Source organism: Momordica charantia (genome assembly GCF_013281855.1).
Source record: "Momordica charantia cultivar OHB3-1 chromosome 10 unlocalized genomic scaffold, Mcharantia_2.0 BLBB01000010.1, whole genome shotgun sequence".
Taxonomy (NCBI): domain Eukaryota; kingdom Viridiplantae; phylum Streptophyta; class Magnoliopsida; order Cucurbitales; family Cucurbitaceae; genus Momordica; species Momordica charantia.
In genome coordinates this window covers 15174946-15194783 of record NW_028275158.1, presented here as the reverse complement: position 1 = coordinate 15194783, position 19838 = coordinate 15174946, and the positions used below count along the sequence as shown (strand labels likewise).

General features: G+C 37.3%; 1 protein-coding gene across 1 annotated transcript; it reads right to left on the bottom strand.

Annotated features, from left to right (window-relative positions):
* Nucleotides 1–449: 449 nt before the first annotated feature.
* Nucleotides 450–4247, bottom strand: LOC148208644 (uncharacterized). Its single transcript, XM_088119135.1, has 4 exons — nucleotides 3006–4247; nucleotides 1889–2081; nucleotides 1073–1744; nucleotides 450–964 (listed from the first exon to the last, which is right to left on the bottom strand). The coding sequence occupies exons 1-4, from the start codon at nucleotides 4245–4247 to the stop codon at nucleotides 450–452; spliced, it is 2622 nt and encodes an 873-aa protein (XP_087975261.1).
* Between the last annotated feature and the right edge of the window lie 15591 nt (nucleotides 4248–19838).

Genomic DNA, 19838 nt, shown 5'->3' with positions numbered 1-19838 from the left:
ATCTTAACTTCTAACTAATTCAACACTCCCCCTCAAGCTGGACTATACAGATTGAACAGTTTCAGCTTGATCAACAACCTTTCAAACACGGGTCTCAAGAGTCATTTTGTTAGGATATCTGCAGCTTGATCTGATGATGGAACATACATCAGATTTATAATTTTCTCTTCAATCTTCTCATTGATAAAATGTCTGTCAACCTCAACATGTTTAGTACGATCATGATGCACTGGATTGTGTGCAATAGCAATTGCAGCCTTGTTGTCACAATAGACTTCCATTGAACTATCAAACCTGATCTTGAGTTCTTAGAGAAGGAGTTTCAGCCACATTATCTCACAAATACCATGAGATAATGCCCTGAATTCAGCCTCAGCACTATTTCTTGCAACAACTGATTGTTTCTTACTCCTCCATGTAACAAGATTACCCCATACGAAGGTACAATATCATGTCGTAGATCTTCTATCTTGAACAGAACATGTCCAGTCAGCATCTGTAAACACCTTAATCTTTCTGTCATCATCCTTTCCGAAAAATAATCCAAGTCCTGGAGTTCCTTTAAGATATCTAAGAATATGATACACGGCTTCCATGTGTTCTTCAGTAGGAGCATGCATGTATTGACTTACAACACTCACTGCAAATGCAATATCCGGCCTAGTGTGGGATAAATAGATTAATCTTCCAACAAGACGCTGATATCTCCCTTTATCAACGGGTACCCCATCTAGGCTCTCTCCCAACTTATGATTGGGACTTATTGGAGTATCAGATGGTTTACATCCAAGCATTCTGGTTTCCTTCAAGAGGTCTAGTACATATTTTCTTTCACATACAGATATACCAGTTCTACTCCTTGCAACTTCCATCCCTAGAAAATACCAAAGTGTTCTCAGGTCCTTTATTTCGAACTCCTTTCCAAGTGCCTGTTTTAGTCTCTCTATTTCTTCATGATGGTCACCTGTGACAATAATATCATCGACATAAACAATGAGGATGGTGATCTTACCTTAAGAGTGCCTATAGAACATTGTATGGTCAGTTTGAGCTTGGGTATATCCTTGTTTACGAACAGCCTTTGAAAATCGCCTGAACCATGCACGTGGGGATTGTTTTAAACCATAGAGAGATTTCTTCAGCTTACATACCTTCCCATCATACTTATCAATGTCAAATCCAGGAGGAAGGTCCATGTACACCTCTTCTTCCAAATCTCCATTGAGAAATGCATTCTTGACATCCAGTTGTTGTAGTTTCCAATCCAGATTTGTAGCAAGGGACAAGAGGACACGGATTGTGTTCAATTTTGCAACGGGTGCAATTGTCTCCTGATAGTCTACCCCAAAATTCTGAGAGTATCCTTTGGCCACCAATCTTGCTTTATACGTTTCAATGGACCCATCAGCCTTATATTTGACAGTAAAGATCCATCGGCATCCTACCGTTGGTTTATCTTGAGGACGATCAACTACTGTACACGTAGCATTAAGCTTCAAAGTTTTCATTTCATCATCTACCGCATTTTTCCATTGTGGATTGCTCATAGCCTCTTGAATGGATTTTGGTACCTCATTGGCTTCCAGATTGAGAGCCAAGGTCTGAACTGCTGAAGATAAATGACTATAACCAATACATCGAGCAATTGGATGTTGAGTACACGATCTCACACCCTTCCTAAGTGCAATAGGAAGATCAAGATCATTAGTATTGTCTTGAGGTACAGGGGTAGATTGTTCAGTACCTAAGGACAAGATGGATTCATGACTTTGCTGTTGAGGCTATGGTGGCTCCACTCCTCTTTGAACCGTTTGTCGCCGAGAATAAACAAGAGTCTCAGGTTGCTTGTCACTTTGATTTGGGTTGACTTGATCATCTTCATTATTACAGGAAATAATAGGAACTGACTCTTCTATCTGAGTAATTGGGATGATCGGGATAGGTATTTTTTGCTGAGGTGACTCGGTATTTAGACCATCAATCTCAGGTATTTTTGACTGAGGGGACTCAATTTTTGTATTTAGATCGGCAATCTCCCAAAAATTTCCATCAAGACTACTTGTAATAGGCTCAGTCTCCCCCTGAGGGGAATTGAGGGAGAAAAAAGATTGAGACTCAAAAAATGTGACATCCATGGTAGTGTAAAATTTATTGGTGAATGGACAATAACATTTATAGCATTTTTTAGTAGGATAGTAACCAAGGAAGACACACTTTCTGGCTTTTGGCTCAAATTTGTGACGTTCATGATCATAAACATGAGTGAATGCAGTACATCCACATATTTTGAGGGGAATTGTGAGGACAGATCAGATTTGCGGATAGAAAGTGAGTAAGATTTCTAGTGGAGTGTTAAATTTCAGAACACAAGAGGGCATCCGATTAATGAGATAACAAGCAGTAAGGACAGCATCACCCTAAAAACGGTTAGGAACAGAAATGGTGAACATGAGAGCACGAGCTGTTTCTAAAAGATGCCTATTTTTCCTTTCAGCTATACCATTTTTTGGGGGGGTAATGACACAGGAACTTTGGTGAATGATTCCATTTTGAGACAGGAAAGTTCCCAATGTTTGATTAAAATATTCTGTCCCCTTATCTGTGTGAAGAATTTTGATTCTCGTATTAAATTGATTATGAATGAGAGAATGAAACTGTCGAAAGATTGATGCAGTTTCTGATTTTTCTTTAAGTAAATAGACCCAACAAACCCTAATGTGGTCATCAGTGAAGGTAAGGAACCAACGTTTACCGGACATATTTTTGATGTGAGACGCCCCCCATAAATCACTATGAATCATTGTGAATGGACTGGATGGTATATACTCAACAGAAGGATAAGATGTACGAGAGTGTTTTGCAAGTTGACACACTTCGCAAGTAAAAAGGTCATCTTTATGAAAAAGTGAAGGATATAAATGTTTAAGATACTGAAAACTCGGGTGCCCTAAACGGCGGTGTAAAAGTAGAATTTGTTGTTCTCTAGAATTCGACTCACTACCAACCTGGAGAACTTGTTTATTTCTTAGACTTGGTCCTCTGAAGTAGTAGAGCCCTTCAAAGCCATCAGCATTGCCAATCGTCGTTCCCGTTATCAAGTCCTGAAACAAACACTTAGAGTCAGTGAACAAGGCTTGACACTTTAGATCATGAGTCAACTTCTGAACAGAAATTAGATTGCAACATAATTTAGGCACATGGAGCACTGAGTGCAATGTAATGTTTCGGCTAAGAATAACAGAACCAAAACCCTTAATAATGGCCGATGACCCATCTGCAAGCTTGACATGTGTCTCAATCGGGTTGGGTGAGTACATGGTAAACATATCATGAAAAGCAGTCATATGATTAGTTGCACCCGAATCTAAGATCCACTGATTGGAATGCTGCTGACTTGTTAAAGCTGCACTAAAAATACCTCGTTGTGCCACAAAACTTGACGAAGGAGTAGACTCAACCGGCGGTGTTAAGAGCCGATAGAGCTGTTCAAGTTGTGCCTTTGAAGATGGAGGGAGAGAGGTGGCCAAATCTTGGGAGTTTGACCCACTAGGGCCCACTTGATAGCCGGAGGAGCTGGTTCGAGAAGGTGGAGTATTTGTTGGTGGAGGTGGCCGATAATCCCCTGATAAATTCTTTCGTTGACGACGACCATGGAGTTTCCAACACCGATCTTTTGTATGGTTTGTGAGCTTACAATGATCACACCATAGGTTGTTCCGACGAGTAGATCGGGATGAAGGTGGTGGTGGACCTCGTGCTGCCAGAGCTGATGATTCCAGTGAAAGGGACAGAGGTTTTGTGGGTGTATCACCCATCATCATCACACGTTTACAGCTTGACTCCCAGCGAACTTCTGCGAAAACTTCGTCAATGGCTGGGATTGGCTTTGTGGCAAGTAAGCGGCCACGCACATCATCTAATTCCGGACGAAGACCTGCAAGAAAATCATAAATTCGTTCCTTCTCGACGTGTTTGCGGAAGCGTTCAGCATCCTTCGAGTTCTCCCATTCGAGATTGAGACATAGATCAAGTTCAGCCCACAACCTACGTAATGAACTGTAGTATTGGGTGACATCGGATTCACCTTGTCGTAAGGAACGTGCCTTATTGCGTAATTCAAACAATTGAGCCGAGTTATCAAAATCAGAAAAAGCCATAGTTAGCGCATTCCAAAGATCATTTGCTGTTGAGTAGAAGATGAAGGATTCTTTAATGTCCTCCTCCATCGAGTTAATGAGCCATGCCATGACCATTGAGTTTTGTGCATCCCACACGGAAAAAGAAGGGTCGCTTCATCTGGTTCTGCTATCGTGCCATTGATGTACCCGAGTCGACTGCGGGCACGAATAACTAGGAGGGCCGATCGAGACCATTGCAGAAAATTTTTCCCGTTGAGTTTTGGAGAGGTAATTTGGAGCGATGTGTTTTCAAAGATAGAGATGTGAGGTGTCGTGGATGTGCTTTTAGGGATAGAGATTGAGGTTGTATTCGATCCGTCGAAACTCTCATCTTTGCGCACATCAGTCATCATGGTTGTTTTAACCATTCTGGTGTCAATCTAAACCTAGCTCTGATACCATAAAAACTAAGGATAGAGACACCAGAGAGACATACACGAGAAAAGAGAGAAGAAATAAATCTTCAAATTGATTGATTAAAGATGTGGAATAGAGGCACTATTTATAGGTTACAAGAGGAAACAAAATCTAGGAATAACCTCCTAACTTCCCTAACAAAAAATGAGATTTATTTGCTAAATTTAAACACAAAATCTAAACAACTTATAACTAAGTCCACATAATCTTAACTTCTAACTAATTCAACAATATATTTATATATATATATTTTCGGTTGTTACATGACCGCTGTCAAAGATCAGGTAACTTGACAAGAAAACATTAGATGCCCTTAAACCCAATATTGGGAGTTGAACTTTTCGATATTTGGTGCATCGACTTCATGGGTCTGTTCCTACCTTCATTCGGTAAGAATTACATTCTCTTGACAGTTGATAATGTCTCGAAATGAGTTGAGGCTTTAGCCACCCCTACTAACAATGCCAAGATAGTTTCTCTCTTCTTGCAAAAGTTTATTTTCTTTAGATATGATATACCTAGATGCTTGATTAGTGATGAGGGCACACACTTTTTTAAATAGGGCAGTGAGTAATTTGTTGAAAAAGTATAACATTCACCATAAGATTGCTACTGCATATCACTCTCAAACTAATGGATTAGCAGAGGTATCAAATAGGGAAATAAAGTCAATTTTAGAGAAGCCTGTGAATGTGAATAGGAAGGACTAGGCTATTAAACTTGATGATGCTTTGTGGGCGTATAGAACTACTTACAAAACTCCGTTAGACATGTCCCCTTATCACATTGGTTTTGGTAAAGCATGTCATCTTCCGCTAGAGCTACAACATAGAGCATTTTAGGCTACACGAAAAATAAATTTTGATTATGTTGCTGCAGGTGTAGCGAGATTGCTCCAGTTACATGAGTTGGATGAGTTTCGTCAGTTTTCTTATGAGAATGCCAAAATGTATAAAGAGCAAACCAAAAAGTGGCATGATGAAAAGATAATGAAAAGAATTTAGAACCTGGAAACTTAGTTTTGCTATTTCACTCTAGATTAAAGTTGTTTCTGGGTAAGCTTAAGTCTAGATGGTCGGACCCATGCGTAGTTGAACATGTTTATCCACATAGAGCAGTGGATTTAAGAGGCTCTAAAGGTAATATTTTAATTTTAAAGTAAATGGGCATTGGGTCAAGAAATATTATGGTGATTATATTAACAGAGGTAAAACCTCTGTATTACTAAAAGACCCGTGAAAAAACAGTGGAAACAGTCCCTCGGACAGTTTGGGGGGCCTTTTTATGTAACATATTTTGTCTTCTTTTTGCGAAATTTTTACATTTTCTTTAGGGCTTTTTTGTGTAAATTCCAAATCTAATTTTTGTTTTTGCATTTGAATTTTGCAGGATCAAGATTTGACCCTCGTCAAAATTGCGCCAGGGGCAATTTAAGAGGAAAAAAAATCGATTTTTGAGTTATGGATTAAGGCTTTCATGGGGTTCACGTGGGTTATAATTAAATGGGCTTTGGGTTGTTTTTAAATCAAATAGAGGCTCAATTTTTAACTCAATTATGTTTTTATTATGTTTTAAAACATAAACCAAAACGCCCAAGGATTTCAAATTTCCCCCATTCACGATTTCACCAAGATTTTCTCTCTTGTTTTCAAATATTCTCTCAATAAATCTCAAAGAATCTCAAAGTTTCTTTCATCTCTCTCTTTTTCGGCACACTTAGGGTGTATTGGAGGGATTTTCGTTGTTGATCGTGAAGCAAGCTCAAGAACCATGGAAGGTTCATCTTTCTCCAAGCCACACGACTAGGATTTCTCATAAAAAGCTAGTTTTTGAACCTAGGGAACAAAGAAGAAAATATGAGGAAGCTATAAGAAGTAATCCTAGGAGAAATCTATCCATAGGTGGTACAAATTCTAAAAAAAATTAATATGGAATCTAATGATGCTAGGGTTAATAAAAAGGGTCATAGTGAGAAGAAATTAGGAGGAGGCTTGTGGAGAATGGTTGGGAGTCGTTTGCCTCAACTACGCGGGTATCTGAGGCCTTAGTCAAAGAGTTTTATGATGCCATCAATCCAAATCGAGGGGATTTAGTGAGAGTACGGGGTAAAGTAGTAAAATTATCGCCTTCCATTATTAACACTCACTATGGCTTTTTGGATGTCTTTAATGCCATAGGTAATGAGATTTTGGTGCATCTATCGGACGAGGAAATGGAGGAAGCGCGTGGGCTTATTTGTAGACCACACAAGATATAGACCGTCTCAACCATGGGGAAGCTTTCCTTAAAGCCCCTTGACATCAATGAGCAAGCGACGATTTGGACGTATGTGGTGAAGAACCAGTTGATCGCCACTTGTCACGATTCCTCTTAAGCGCAATAGGGCGATGATGGTGTACATTCTCATGAAAGGCATTGAGTTCAACTTTGGGGAGCTCATAAGGAACGAGATACAGGGTTGCTCGGAGAAAATGGTAGGTTCTCTTAATTTTCCTAGACTAATAACTGAGTTATACTTGTAGGCGGGAGTAGAGGCTGATGATGCAAATGTTGTGACGCCCAAGAGGACGGTCACATCCTAGGAGAGTTTTGGGATATTAGATTGTTCGAGAGGAAGATTCTCCCATTTCCGCCACAGATCCCGAGACCCAATGAGTGGTAACTAGGGAGTAATATGATGAGCTTAGGCACAAGTATGAGCTTCTCTTGGTTACTCAACGTACCACTTGTGAGATCCTCAAGAAGGTATACGGTGATGAAGCACCTTCTTTCCCCGATAAGCTTGCAACCGACTTACCATCTTCTTCCCGTCTTCCTTTCGATTCTACCGACGATGAGTCTTCAGATGATGATTAGGGGAGTATCTCTCTCTCCTTACTTTGATACTATATATGTTAATCTTGATCTTGTACATTAGGTTAGGTTGGTTTGGTTGTTAGTTTAGTTTGTATGTTAGGTAGTTTAGTTTAGTCTTAGTTTTAGGATAGTTGTTGGGATGTATGTTGTGTTGTTAGCGTTTTTGCATATGTTTAAAGTCCAAGCTTGCATGCTTCCTTGTTCTAGCTACTAGCTTATCCTTAGCTTCTTCAATGCATCTTTTCTAAATTTTCAACATGTTCATATTTTTAATGAAATGTTTTCCCTTAGTTATTTGGTTTTGTTTCATATAATGAGGATAATTAGAGGCATGAATAGGTTGGACATATTACAACTCCCTCATTCCAAGGCGCAAAATGTTTCAAAAAAGAGGTGGCCTTGTGTGTCCATAACTCAAAATAGGTGACCTAACGGCAGCTGCCCGACTTAACATACCAATAGTCACCAGATTCATGATCAAGCCATAAAATCATTTTCTACTTTTGTTTTGGTTATAAAACTGTGTTCTGCTTCTTTTTGTTTTGAAACCTCAACTTTTTCCTTGCTTTGGAAGTCCTTGTCCTTTTTGTGCCAAAATTTTGCATCTTTCAAAATTTATTTCCCTAGCGAAGATATTGTTTCCCTTAAGTTTAGGTGGGACAGTGTGTGTCTTTTTATTTTAAAGAAAATGTTTTTTATGTTTTGAAAAAGAGTGAACGAGAAAATACAAGAATAAAGAGTCTTACGCAAAAAGAGTCATATGCAAGAAATTTTTTTTCGAAAGAAAGAGTATGAAAAAGAGTACAAAAGAAGAAAAGCAAGTAAAAAAGAGTCTTGAGAGAAAATAAGAGTGGGGGAAAGAAAAGAAAAATAAGAGTGAAATAAAGACAAGAGTGGTTGGCATTAACATCTTGGAGGGTAGTAGCCTACATATCAAGGTGACTTCATGAAAACCATTGTCGACATCATTTTATGTCGGGTTGCTACCTATCAAGTTTCTATGAGTGGTTGTGGTTAGAAACCGATGTTTGTGTGTTGAAAACCTTAGGGGCTAGTAGCTGGTCAACTTGATGTTAGAACTTTTGAATCAAAATGGAAGTGTGCATATTTCTTGGTTTTGTAAAAGAGTTTTGTGTTTTAGAAAAGAAGAGGATTTATAATCATTTTTATTTTCAAAACAAAGGATGGTTTATGGTTGGTTGACTTGAAAGTAAAGTTAGGACGTTTAGCTTGTGGAGCCTTTCCTGAGACATATATGCTTCGTTTACTTATAAACTTTGGATTGTTGATCATTTATATTTCTAGCATGTTGGTTGTTAGATTTGTTGTTGTTGTTTTTGCTCGGGAACAAGCAAATGGCTAAGTTTGGGGGTGTGTTAGAGTTGACTTTTTTACTGCAGAAACATGTGTCGGTGGTCCTGTTTGACCACGTTTTTTACCCCTTTCCCATCATTATTTGCCAAAAGGACCACATATTCTTAAAGTAGAACATGCATAGATTATTTCTACATAAAAGTCAACGATGATACTTTGGGAAGAATATGAGAAAAATGCGTTTAAAGTTGAAATAAAATAATAGAAATCTGTTTTTGCATAATTGCACCTGGTGCATTTTTTGGCACACGAATTGTCAAAACACACGTTTTGATTAATGAAGGACAAGGAGGACATTTCCCTCATGTTCAAAACCATGAGTCCAAGTCCAAATTAGGTGGTTAGGTGAATCTCAACCCATTTCCACCTAAAATGGAGGGGAGTTTCAACCAACCTATCCTGCTATAAAAGAAAGTCATCCCTTTATCAGCAAAGCATCCCTTCCAAGCTTCATTTCATCTTCTTTTAGTTGCTCTGTAGTTGTAGAACACGTTTTTAGGATTTATGTTTATGTTTTAGTTGTTCATTTCTTTATTTTCACGCTTTTACCTTTTGTTTTGCTTTTAATTCAAGTTCTTACTTTTGTTCTTTGTTCATTCATATCTTTGAAAGTTCTTAACGAGCTTCAACTCCCCTCACGCTCGAGAGAGAAGAGGGTCAAGCTAGAACTCATTGTACGACTTTTTTTTTTTGCTTAGACTGAACTTAAAACTTTATTCAAGCTGCCTACATACCATCTAATGAAAGAGATCAAGTCATAAAGTAGTTCAAATAATTGTTTAATTTCTTTTTTTTTTTTTGTCATTCACCTTTTTAACTCATACGGGCCATGAATAATGTGCATTTTAGACCTTTACGATAAAAATGTTTTACATTTCATGCATAAAACATTCTAAGAAATTTTCCATTAATCGAACCGATTCTTAATCCATCTTGATCAACGATCTTATATGTTCCATTTGTGTAAACTTCTTTGATGATGTAAGGTTCGTCAAATTTAGTCGTGAACTTGTTCCCTATGTGACGAGTCGTGACGATGGGTCTTCGAATAGCGTGTACCACACCACCAACTTGAAATGACCGAGGCGGAACATTCTTATTGAAGGCTTTGGTCTTTCGTGCTCTATTGCACTCTATCGCCTATTGCGCATCAAGTCTCTTCTCGTAAACTACTTCTAACTCTTGAAGGCATAATTTTTCATTGTCTTCAGTGGTTAGACCTTCTAGCACAGTGATTCGTAGTGATGAAATTTCTATCTTCAATGAGAGGATAACTTCTGCACCATAAACAAAAGATTAAGGTGTAAGTTTTGTAGGAGTACGATGAGTAATTCGATAAGCCCATAATACTTCACTGATCTTCTCTTGTCAATCTCTTTTTGCCTTAGAGACCACTTTCTTCAACAATCTGCATAATGTCTTGTTGAATGCTTCTTCCAACCTATTTGTTGCAGCATTATACATGGACGATTTTTATTGCTTTAAGTTAAACTTTTTGCATAAGTTGTTCATTAAGCTATTAGAGAACTGTCTGGAATTATCAGTGACAATTACTTAAGGTATACCATACAAAAAAATGATATGAGTTAGGACAAAGTTCTCAACGTTCTCTTTCCTTGCTTCTGATTACGCTTGTTAACAAGGGTAAAAAGAGATTGAATTTATAATGTTTTACTTTATTTTGTTTAAAACTAATCTGTTTTGATTTATTTTCATAATCAATTGAGGTATATTCGTGCATATTGCTTAATCATCATTTATTTGTGCATAAAATAAGTTTTAAAATCATTTAGAGTGGAAAATTACAACAAAATAAATTGAACTTTGTTTATGCAAAGAATTGCACAACGCTGTTGAACGAACCAAGCTCGAACCCGGTCCCCGGTTTGACCTGAACTCAAGAGTGAACCTGCAAAAGAGGGCAAATACTCTGACGTTCAAGTCAGTGTAGGTCGGGCTCAATATAAAGTTCGAGATAAAATTAGATACCTGAGCGTGAAATGAAGCCCTCTATTTATAGGTGGGGGATCCGACAGTACTCACGACCGGCCGTTACTTGTCTTTTCTCATATCGAATGTAACGCCCCAGAACGTTTTACACTCTTCTATGTAACGTTAATTAAACCTTCTGTCTAAATCTTATCTCTAAACCCGAGATAACCAACTCCCTGTGAAATAATTAAATAAATTATAACTCCAACTCTCATCAATTCTCTGCAGATGACAAAAAATATCAATCCTATAAATTATCATTCAAACGTCCTCCGTGGACAACACCATAAGGCAAATCCATTATTCCAACTAAGCAAACTCAATGAATGGAAGAAAAACTAAAAGAAACACCTATCCTGAGTCAAGGTAAACAACAGGTGGGAAACTCTCAGTAATCAAATAGGAACAAGTAGTTTGTTGCCCCAAACAATAATGTGTAAACCATCTAAACCTAAGCTAAGCAAAAACAACTACGCAGCCTATGGTCCTCTCTCGTCATGTCTCCTCCACGTCATCGCCATGGTCGTCAACAAAATCTCCGCCTGAAAACAAAATTGCAAAGGGGGGTGAGTATATAAAAAATATACTCCGTAAGTAGCCCTCACCAATCACACACAAACATCATGCTCAAAAGTCATAAAGAATACATAGTCATGCTCTTCATTACATTATACAATCAACCATAGACACGCTCTATAAGACCAGGTGCTAACCACAACCATGTACAAATCAACTACCGTCCACGTGGCTCCCTAACACCTCAAGCACCGCTATGCTCATCTCAGCTATTCTAGCTTTCCAAGGCTATTTTGTTGGTAGTGTCGGCCCCTGACCATTTTTACCCAGAGCCCCGACACTACTACATCGACCCTCAGCCGTTTATTCCCAAAGCCTCGATGTCTTTACAATCTATTGGCCCTTGACCATTTTTACCCAAGGCCTCAATAGTTTTCCTTTCAAAAGACTCCTCGCATCGACCCTCGACCATTTATACCCGAACCTCGACGCTCATCTTTATCCAATATTGGCGTATCGACCCTCGTCCATTTTTACTCGAGGCCTCGATACCTAATTAGTGACGTATCAGCCCCCGGCCATTTATACCCGAGGCCCTGACACTCACCCATTCACTTCATAACGGAACCAGCTCTCATCGGAGTCCTACTTTATGCTTTCTTATACCATGACTCATGCATCACTCAGCTCGTCAACACAATTCAGCATGCTTCCATAATGTAAACATCATTCTAATAGCAAAACAATAAACCAAACATGCTTTCACAACCTATCAATTCTTAACAACAGCGTCACAGTGAGTTTAGTCATAACAGAGCATAGTCAACAATTTTTAAACGATTGGAGCCCAACACAACTAATCCAAGCACTTAATATCCAACATTCGAAGAAAACTTCCAACCTCCGTATTCAACAAGCATTGCTAGATATAATAAACACACAAGACACGCAAAACACTTCATGCAATTTCAGACAACAAACATCCCCACAATAAATCCACTTTAACGAGCATTCCCTGCAAACACACATCATTCCACAACAAATCTCAGCAACTCAACAATACAAAATTTCCACTATTATCACTGATGGATATTCAACACTACCCCAAGCATACAAACTAACACAAACGAGAGTTACCTACAGAATAGCGTATCAAAATTAATGTTAAACATCATCAAACAGCACAATGGCAACCAAATAATATACATCAACGCACGCACCCGCCCCTCGTCTACTTACCCAATGTCCTAAAGCTGCTAAGTTTGTCGAAGACTTTCTACTACAAAAGGAGTACGATCTCAAGGTTAGTAACGAATTAGAAGCACTTGAATATAATTGAAACTGAGTTTAGGAAGAGTCGTTACCTATTAACTCACACTAGAACAACTTAGGTTTGAAATGGGTAGACGCCGAGGAGGCTTGAGCTTCCGAATCCGGGTTCGAGAAGCTTCGAGCTTGCTGGTTCGATACCGAAAAGTAATGGGTAACTTAACTCTAGCTTCGAACAAGGATGGGTATCATGAATCGAGCTCCGATTTGGTATGGGTAAATGCCAAAATCCGTCGGAATACTTCTGCTCGCTTTGAGATCACAAAACGGGTCACCGAAGCGTTGATTCACGTGTTGGTCGCGGGTTCGTGGATCGTTGAGGGGTCGTGGGTAGAAGGGAAGACTACAACTGGTCGTCGTTCGCTAGTGGGACGTCAGATCTAAACGGAAACGCAGTTGGTTTGTCGGAGGCTTTCCGAATCTTATTGACAGTCGCTGATACCGTCGGGTTTCGAAGGAAAACACGCCGCCGCCGCCGGATCGAAGCTCAGACTGTTGTGGACTGCTGCAGAAGTGTCGTCGCGCCGCCGGTTCTGATTAGAGCTTGTTACCGGCCGTCGAACTCCAACAGATCCGTTCAACAACGCGGGTGGGTGCTGAAATCGCGTGGGTCTCGTCGCACCGCCGTAGAGAGGGATGTCAGAGTTTGTTGCTACCACGTGCGCTGCTGTGGGATGCTGACCGGAGGAGAAGAAGAAGAGAGTGGGTGGGTGGTGGCTAGATCGACAAAGGGAGGGAAGGGGAAGAAGAAGAAGATGGGGCTAGGGTTTATTTTATCTTTTCCCTTTGTTTTAAAACCAAACCAACCCAACTAAAAAAAACCAGCATAAACCAAACCCAAAGAAAAACTCATCCCAACCTGAGATAAAACAATCACGCGCGATACGATATACATAAATTTAATTAAAATTAATTTAGAATTTAATGAAAATCTCCTAATTCGAGACTAAACTAACCTGAAGGACACGGGGCGTTACATCGAACCTGTCGGGATTCCCAGCAGGTCGAACCTCGAGCAGGTCAAACCTCGGCTTTTATACTTAGTCTTCTTACTGGTCAAACCTGGTCTCCTCGACAGTTCGAGGTGGACTTAGGACACTTTATTCCTTAAACACCAATGAGCGTCCTCCACGTGTCCAAGGCATTTTTACCCCCAAACAAAATTTTCTGAAGGGGTATCAAAGGAGGCATCAGACGCCTATTTCAAGCTGGTTTTCTTCCGTTTTTACCTTTAATGAAACGTAGGTTACAAGGTATTTTGATGAGTTTTCTGCCTTCATACATGTGAAACAAGTGTAAAAGAGAGTGTTTGAACTAGAATAAGTCAATCAATGGGGTTGGAAGATAGTGGTGGAGATCGTTTTTCTCACCTACCTAACCAACTGCATGTTACCTATAAATTATGGCTTTCACTCATTCATTTTCATCAAGCTTCCTACCTTCCTTAATCAGTTTGTAAGCTTCTTTAGAATTCTTCTTCATCATAATTAAGGATTCTATTGTTCTTTGAACTTTTTTTAATCTTAATTTAAATTCTTAGTCGTTTTTCGTAGCTGTAATTTCCTCTCTTGTGTTTATTCATTGTACTTTCACAAACCTAAATTTATAAAATTCCAGCATTATTATTCTTTTTATTCTTGTTCTTACGTTGCGAGAATATTGTAATCACACATTATTATGGAATAGAACGAGTTTTTGCTCCCTTAAGCTCGAGAGAGAAAGTTCATTCAGATTGCAAACTTCTCATCTACAGCTTGTTCTTAATCTTTAGATCTTAAATAGTGTTTTCCTGTTGCAAAACCCTTGCAACCTCATGATGGAAAACATGTCTCTTGCTAGGGGATCCAATGCGAAGGCAAATGTGAGCAACGTTCAAAAAATTTCATGCTTGTATTACTAAGGGGAGCATCACTATGACTCATGCCCGGGAAATCTAGCATCTTTGTTTTACTTAGGGAACCCTGTAGGTATTAGGAATAACCATTACTCCAATACCTACAACCTGGGGTGGAGCAGCACTTAAATTTTAGCTAAGGTGGTAAGCAAAGAGGGCAGGTGCAATCAGGAAATTCAAATGCTTTAGCATATCATCAAAAAGAAAATTATCCTCCTAATTTCTCAGGGCAAAACCAACTTATGACACCTAAGCAGTTGCGTGACGCCCGAGAGGAGGGGTACATGAATGAACCGATACCACATCCGAATGGGAGGGATCCTCAAAACATCGAAGAATGCTTAAGAAAGCCTTAAAAGAATTGATAGTCACTATCTATACCAACAAGGTTCATCTTCCTTTTCGGTGGTGCAACCTTTTTGGTGGTGCAATCGTAAGAACTCCAAAGTTTTTTTAAAATCTGATTTTTTATTCTAATACTCAACTTTTTTTTTCTTTCTCGTGTTTATCTCTAAAAAATTTATTTTTTCTCTCTTTAAAATTTTAATATTTTGAATATTTATTATAATTTGTCTCTTTCTCATGTTTATCTCTATGTTTTTTTATATACTTCTTTTCAACCGGATCAATTTCATTTCTCTGTCTAAAAATTTAATATTTTCCGAACTTTTTTCTTTCTAAAATTTCGTCTTTTATAACTTTTCTTTCTCTTCCTAATCTATTTTTTCTTCTAAAAACTATCTCTTCTTTTCTCATTCATTTTTTTCACTATAACATTTATTTATCTTTATATTTATTTAGTTTCTCTAAAAATTATATTTTGAATCTTGTTTTTATCTCTAAAATTTTTTCACTATAATTTTTCTCTTTCTTTCTAATTTCTTTTTTTCTTTAACATATCTTTTTCTCTCGACTTTACTTTTTTCTCTAAAATTTTTCTCTTTTTGTCTTTAACTTTTCTTTCACTCATTTTTTTCTAAATCTTTTTATTTATCTCTCTAAAATTCATCTTTCAAAAATTTATTTACATGCTTCTAAACTTGTATTTTCATGTCTCTACATTAGGGATGACAAAAATTTCCGTAAGGTCGAGTCCCAAAAATAGGAAATGCATGTCCCGACCCTATTCCTGATTCCACTTTTTAAATAATTAATATATATTTATTACATTTTTTTATTTTTTAAATTCTAAAAATAATTAAAAACAATTATAAAACCGGTAATTTTTCTCGAGAACATTTCACAGACCGAAAAACGAAGTGGAGACGGGGATTAAAAATTTTCACGAGAACGAGAATGTGGGAGAGCATCCTCACTCACACCCATACAATTGTCATCTCTACTCTACATAGAATTTTCTCTCTATTATGTATTTTCAATTTTCTAACTTTTTAAAAACAGAAAACTAGTTACCAAACATGTTTAGTTTTCTGGTTTTTAAAAACAAAAAAAAAACAAAAAATGGTTATCAAACATATATGGTTTGTTTTTTAAAAATAGAAAAACCAAAAACCAAAAATTAAAAACAAAAAAAACCAAAAATAGAAAACATAAATGATTATCAAACGAGCCTTAAATTTATGTTTTTCAATTTCATAGTAGAAGTTCTTGCTTTCTCCTTAGTTTAGGTTTTAGTACTGACACCCTAGCATCGCCCTATTAGCACTAGTTATAAACCACGAGTACTTAGTTGATCTAGAGTCTACTTTAGTATTAATCTGTTGGACCTTCTACCCTTTTAGATGCTAACACTCTTTGAGCATCCATTACATACCAGCTTAGTGAAAAAAAAGACTCTTCCAATTTCATATTTTCTTCACTGCTAGTTTGAGGGTGTATTGGAGCAGCATTGCTTTATCTTAGCCCACCTTAGCTCATTTTTGTACAAGTATGAATCTTTTTAATCCTGTAATTCAACCCTTAAAAAAAGTAATATTAAAGAGGCTGCATGATTAGGAAGGGCTAGTAGCCTATAGTTGAAAAATTAAACCACTAATAAAAGAGCTAGTGGGTTTAGATAAGTGAAATGGAGTATGAGAAATGAGTCTCTAGGTGAATCGGGATCTTGAAAAGGAAAGTATGTGGATGGTAGAGTGTAGGGAAATAACCTTTACTAAAATTAGAGCTAGATCCAAGCTACTCTCTTTTGTTGGCTAGGCATAAGCAGATTGAATGAATTGTATAATGTGTTTACATTACAGATGAACACAAAAAGTAAATCATGATGCAAGATATGGTTCTCAGTAGGGCAGAACTTTCATTCAGGGTGTTAGTTGTAGTTTTGCTTGAGATAAGCAATATCTTAAGTTTTAGGGTGTGAGAACCCTCCAAAAAAAGGTTATTTTGGCAAATTAATGAGCTAAAGTGAGTGCAAATAGGGAAGTCCTAGTCATAAAAGCACCTTAAAATGAGAAATTATATAGGAAATAGAAAAATCATATCTGAAATCTTTATTTTGCTTAATGTTGATAAATTCTTGCTTATTTCTTTTGTTTTTTGGGCTGATGGTGTAGAATCTAGAAGCATTAGTAGCAACAAGGTTTAGCCAAATGAAGAAGCTTCAACTCCCAAAGCTAGAATGCTAGAATGTCGGATGCTACAACATCGCTTACTACAGAAATTCTTGGGCAGCACAATAACTTTTTAACTCACGTAGAAATATTTATGTCCGTACAGTTTCTATATGTTGTCCTAAAATTAAGGGGCAGTATAAAAGCTCTTTATACCTCAGCTGCCACAACAGATCCCAAGGAGTGATCGTTGTCCAAAAAGCTAAAAAAAACAAAGTGTTGACATTGCATTTTTGGAGTAGAACCTAACAGAGGAAAGGATTTGCCCACTAGTTTTCGAGCTAAGTTGGGAGCTCTTTCGTGTATTTCTTCAGTTTTCACAAAAATGGGTTGTTCCCTTCTTTTACCCATTATTTTTTCCCGTACTCATGAGCTAAACCTCATTTTCAGGGGGATTGTAGTTGTATTTTGTAAATAATAATATCGTAGATCGATTTTAAGCTAATAAGTAGAGTTATGTTTATTCTTTCATATTTCCAGACTTGTTGGCTACTATTTTCAAATTTCTAGCTCTTGTATGACTTGGAAAAGTGAATGAGATGTATGTTAAGCTTTACCTTTTATTAGGTTGTGAATGCTTAGGAATGAGATTTGCCTAATTATACTTGATAAACTTTTTGAAGGTCTGATTAAAGGAATGGAAGTTGTGAACAATCGTGTTTGGGTATCTCAAAAGAGAGCCATGTCTGTTTAATAATCAGCAAATTTCATTTGCTAGAGCATCCTCTATGTGGAAGATACTGCAGTGTAGTAATCTCCCATGTTTCCATTTTGATGCTAGTGTTTCCTGTTTGTTATTGCATTCAGTGTCCCAGCATATTTTATTTCTATCATTTTAATCATCCTTGCTTTTACTTGTGTTTTGTTTATGATTTCTTGTTGTTATATAGTTAATATCTCTGATTATTGTATATTAGTTTGATACGATTGGTATTCTTAAGCATATCTTGAAGTACTAAACTCAGTACCTGTGGATTACTAAACTCAGTCCATGTGGATTTCGACCTTGTTAATGCTACAATTGACAATTATAGTGTACACTTACATTTGGTTTAACGTGATTGCGTGAGAAACCAAAAAAGCCCCTTTGAAACTATATAGGCTTCTCTGAAGTTTTCACCATTTTCTTCTGCCTCTCTACTGTAAATCTCTATGGCTACTCTATGTTAATTTCTTCCTCCAGATCACCATGAAAAATGTTGTTTTTACATCTATTTGATCTATAAATAAATCTACTTCTGTCATTATCGACAATACAATTCTAATGGTAGTTAGTTTAATTACAAGAGAAAAAGTTTCATTTAAATCAATACCTTCCTTTTGTTGAAAGTCTTTGACTACAAACCTTGCTTCATATCTTTTGTTGCAATCAGACTCTTGTTTGATTCTATACACCCATTTATTCTCCAAATCTTTCTTATCTTTTGTAACTCAACAAGTTACCATTTCTAATCTATTTAAGAGAATTCATCTCATCTTTCATGGCTAACTCCCACTTGATAGAATCTTCCGGCTTAACCGCTTCTCCATAACATTCAAATTCATTTATCAGTCACTAATATACGATTTAAAGTAGAGGAATACCTCTGTGGTGGTCTAATAGTTCTGCTAGATCTTCTAACTACAGTAGGTGGTGTTTTATAACTTCTTTAGTTTCCACAACTGGTACATCAGGCTCTACAACTTATTCCTCCTATTCACATCTAGTTCCTCATGAGTATTTGTACTATGATCTTCAATTCTTGTTGTCTTGGTCTCAAGTCTAGGAAGATTTATGTACGTAATCTTCTTTTCTTTACTTCCATCTGACTCTTACTTTCCTAATTTATCATTTGCTCTGTCCTTGTACAAAATTTCCTCATTAAAAATCACATTCTTGCTTATGATAATGTTCTTATTTTGGTCATCTCAAAACTTGTAGCCAATCTCAGCTCCTCCATACCCAAGAAAATAACACTTGGATTTAGCATCCAGTTTACTTCTATCTGCAGCATCAATGTGAAGGTAAGATACACAGCCAAAAACCATTAAATGAGAAAGGTTAACCTACTTACTGCTTCAAACTTCGTCGGGCAATTTGAATCTACTGATGTGTCGGTCTTCTATTGATTAGATAGGTTCCAACGTTGATTGCCTCTACTTAAAACAACTTAGGTAATCTCGCTATAATCTTATGCTATTGGCACGCTCATCTAACATTCTCTTCATTCTCTTGACTAGACAATTTTGTTGTGGTATCCATTGAATAGTCTTTACCATTACAATTTCATTGTCTGCACACTATTTCGTAAACTCCTCATCAACTTATTCACCGTCATTGCCTAACCTCAAGATTTTAGTTCTTAGACCTATCTCCTTCTCAACCATAGTCTTCCATGTTTTGAAAACTGAAATTACATCAAACTTATGTTTGAGAAAATAAGTCTATATCTTCCAACTTGAGTTGTCTATGAAAGTCACATAGTATCTAAACATCAAAGAGAACAAACTTTATAATGTCCCTAAAATCAGTCTGAACTACATCCAATTTCGTAGGCTTTAGCGCTGCTTCTGTCTTTAAAAAACTGACACACTTCTACTTCCCAAATACACAACCTTTACACACCTTGTGTTTGAAGGGGATGTGAATCCCAGAGTAGAAGCAGTAGAACACGTTCTTGAATTTCTTTTGAAATTTAAAACATAGAAAAATATAAAACATGAGAAGAATGT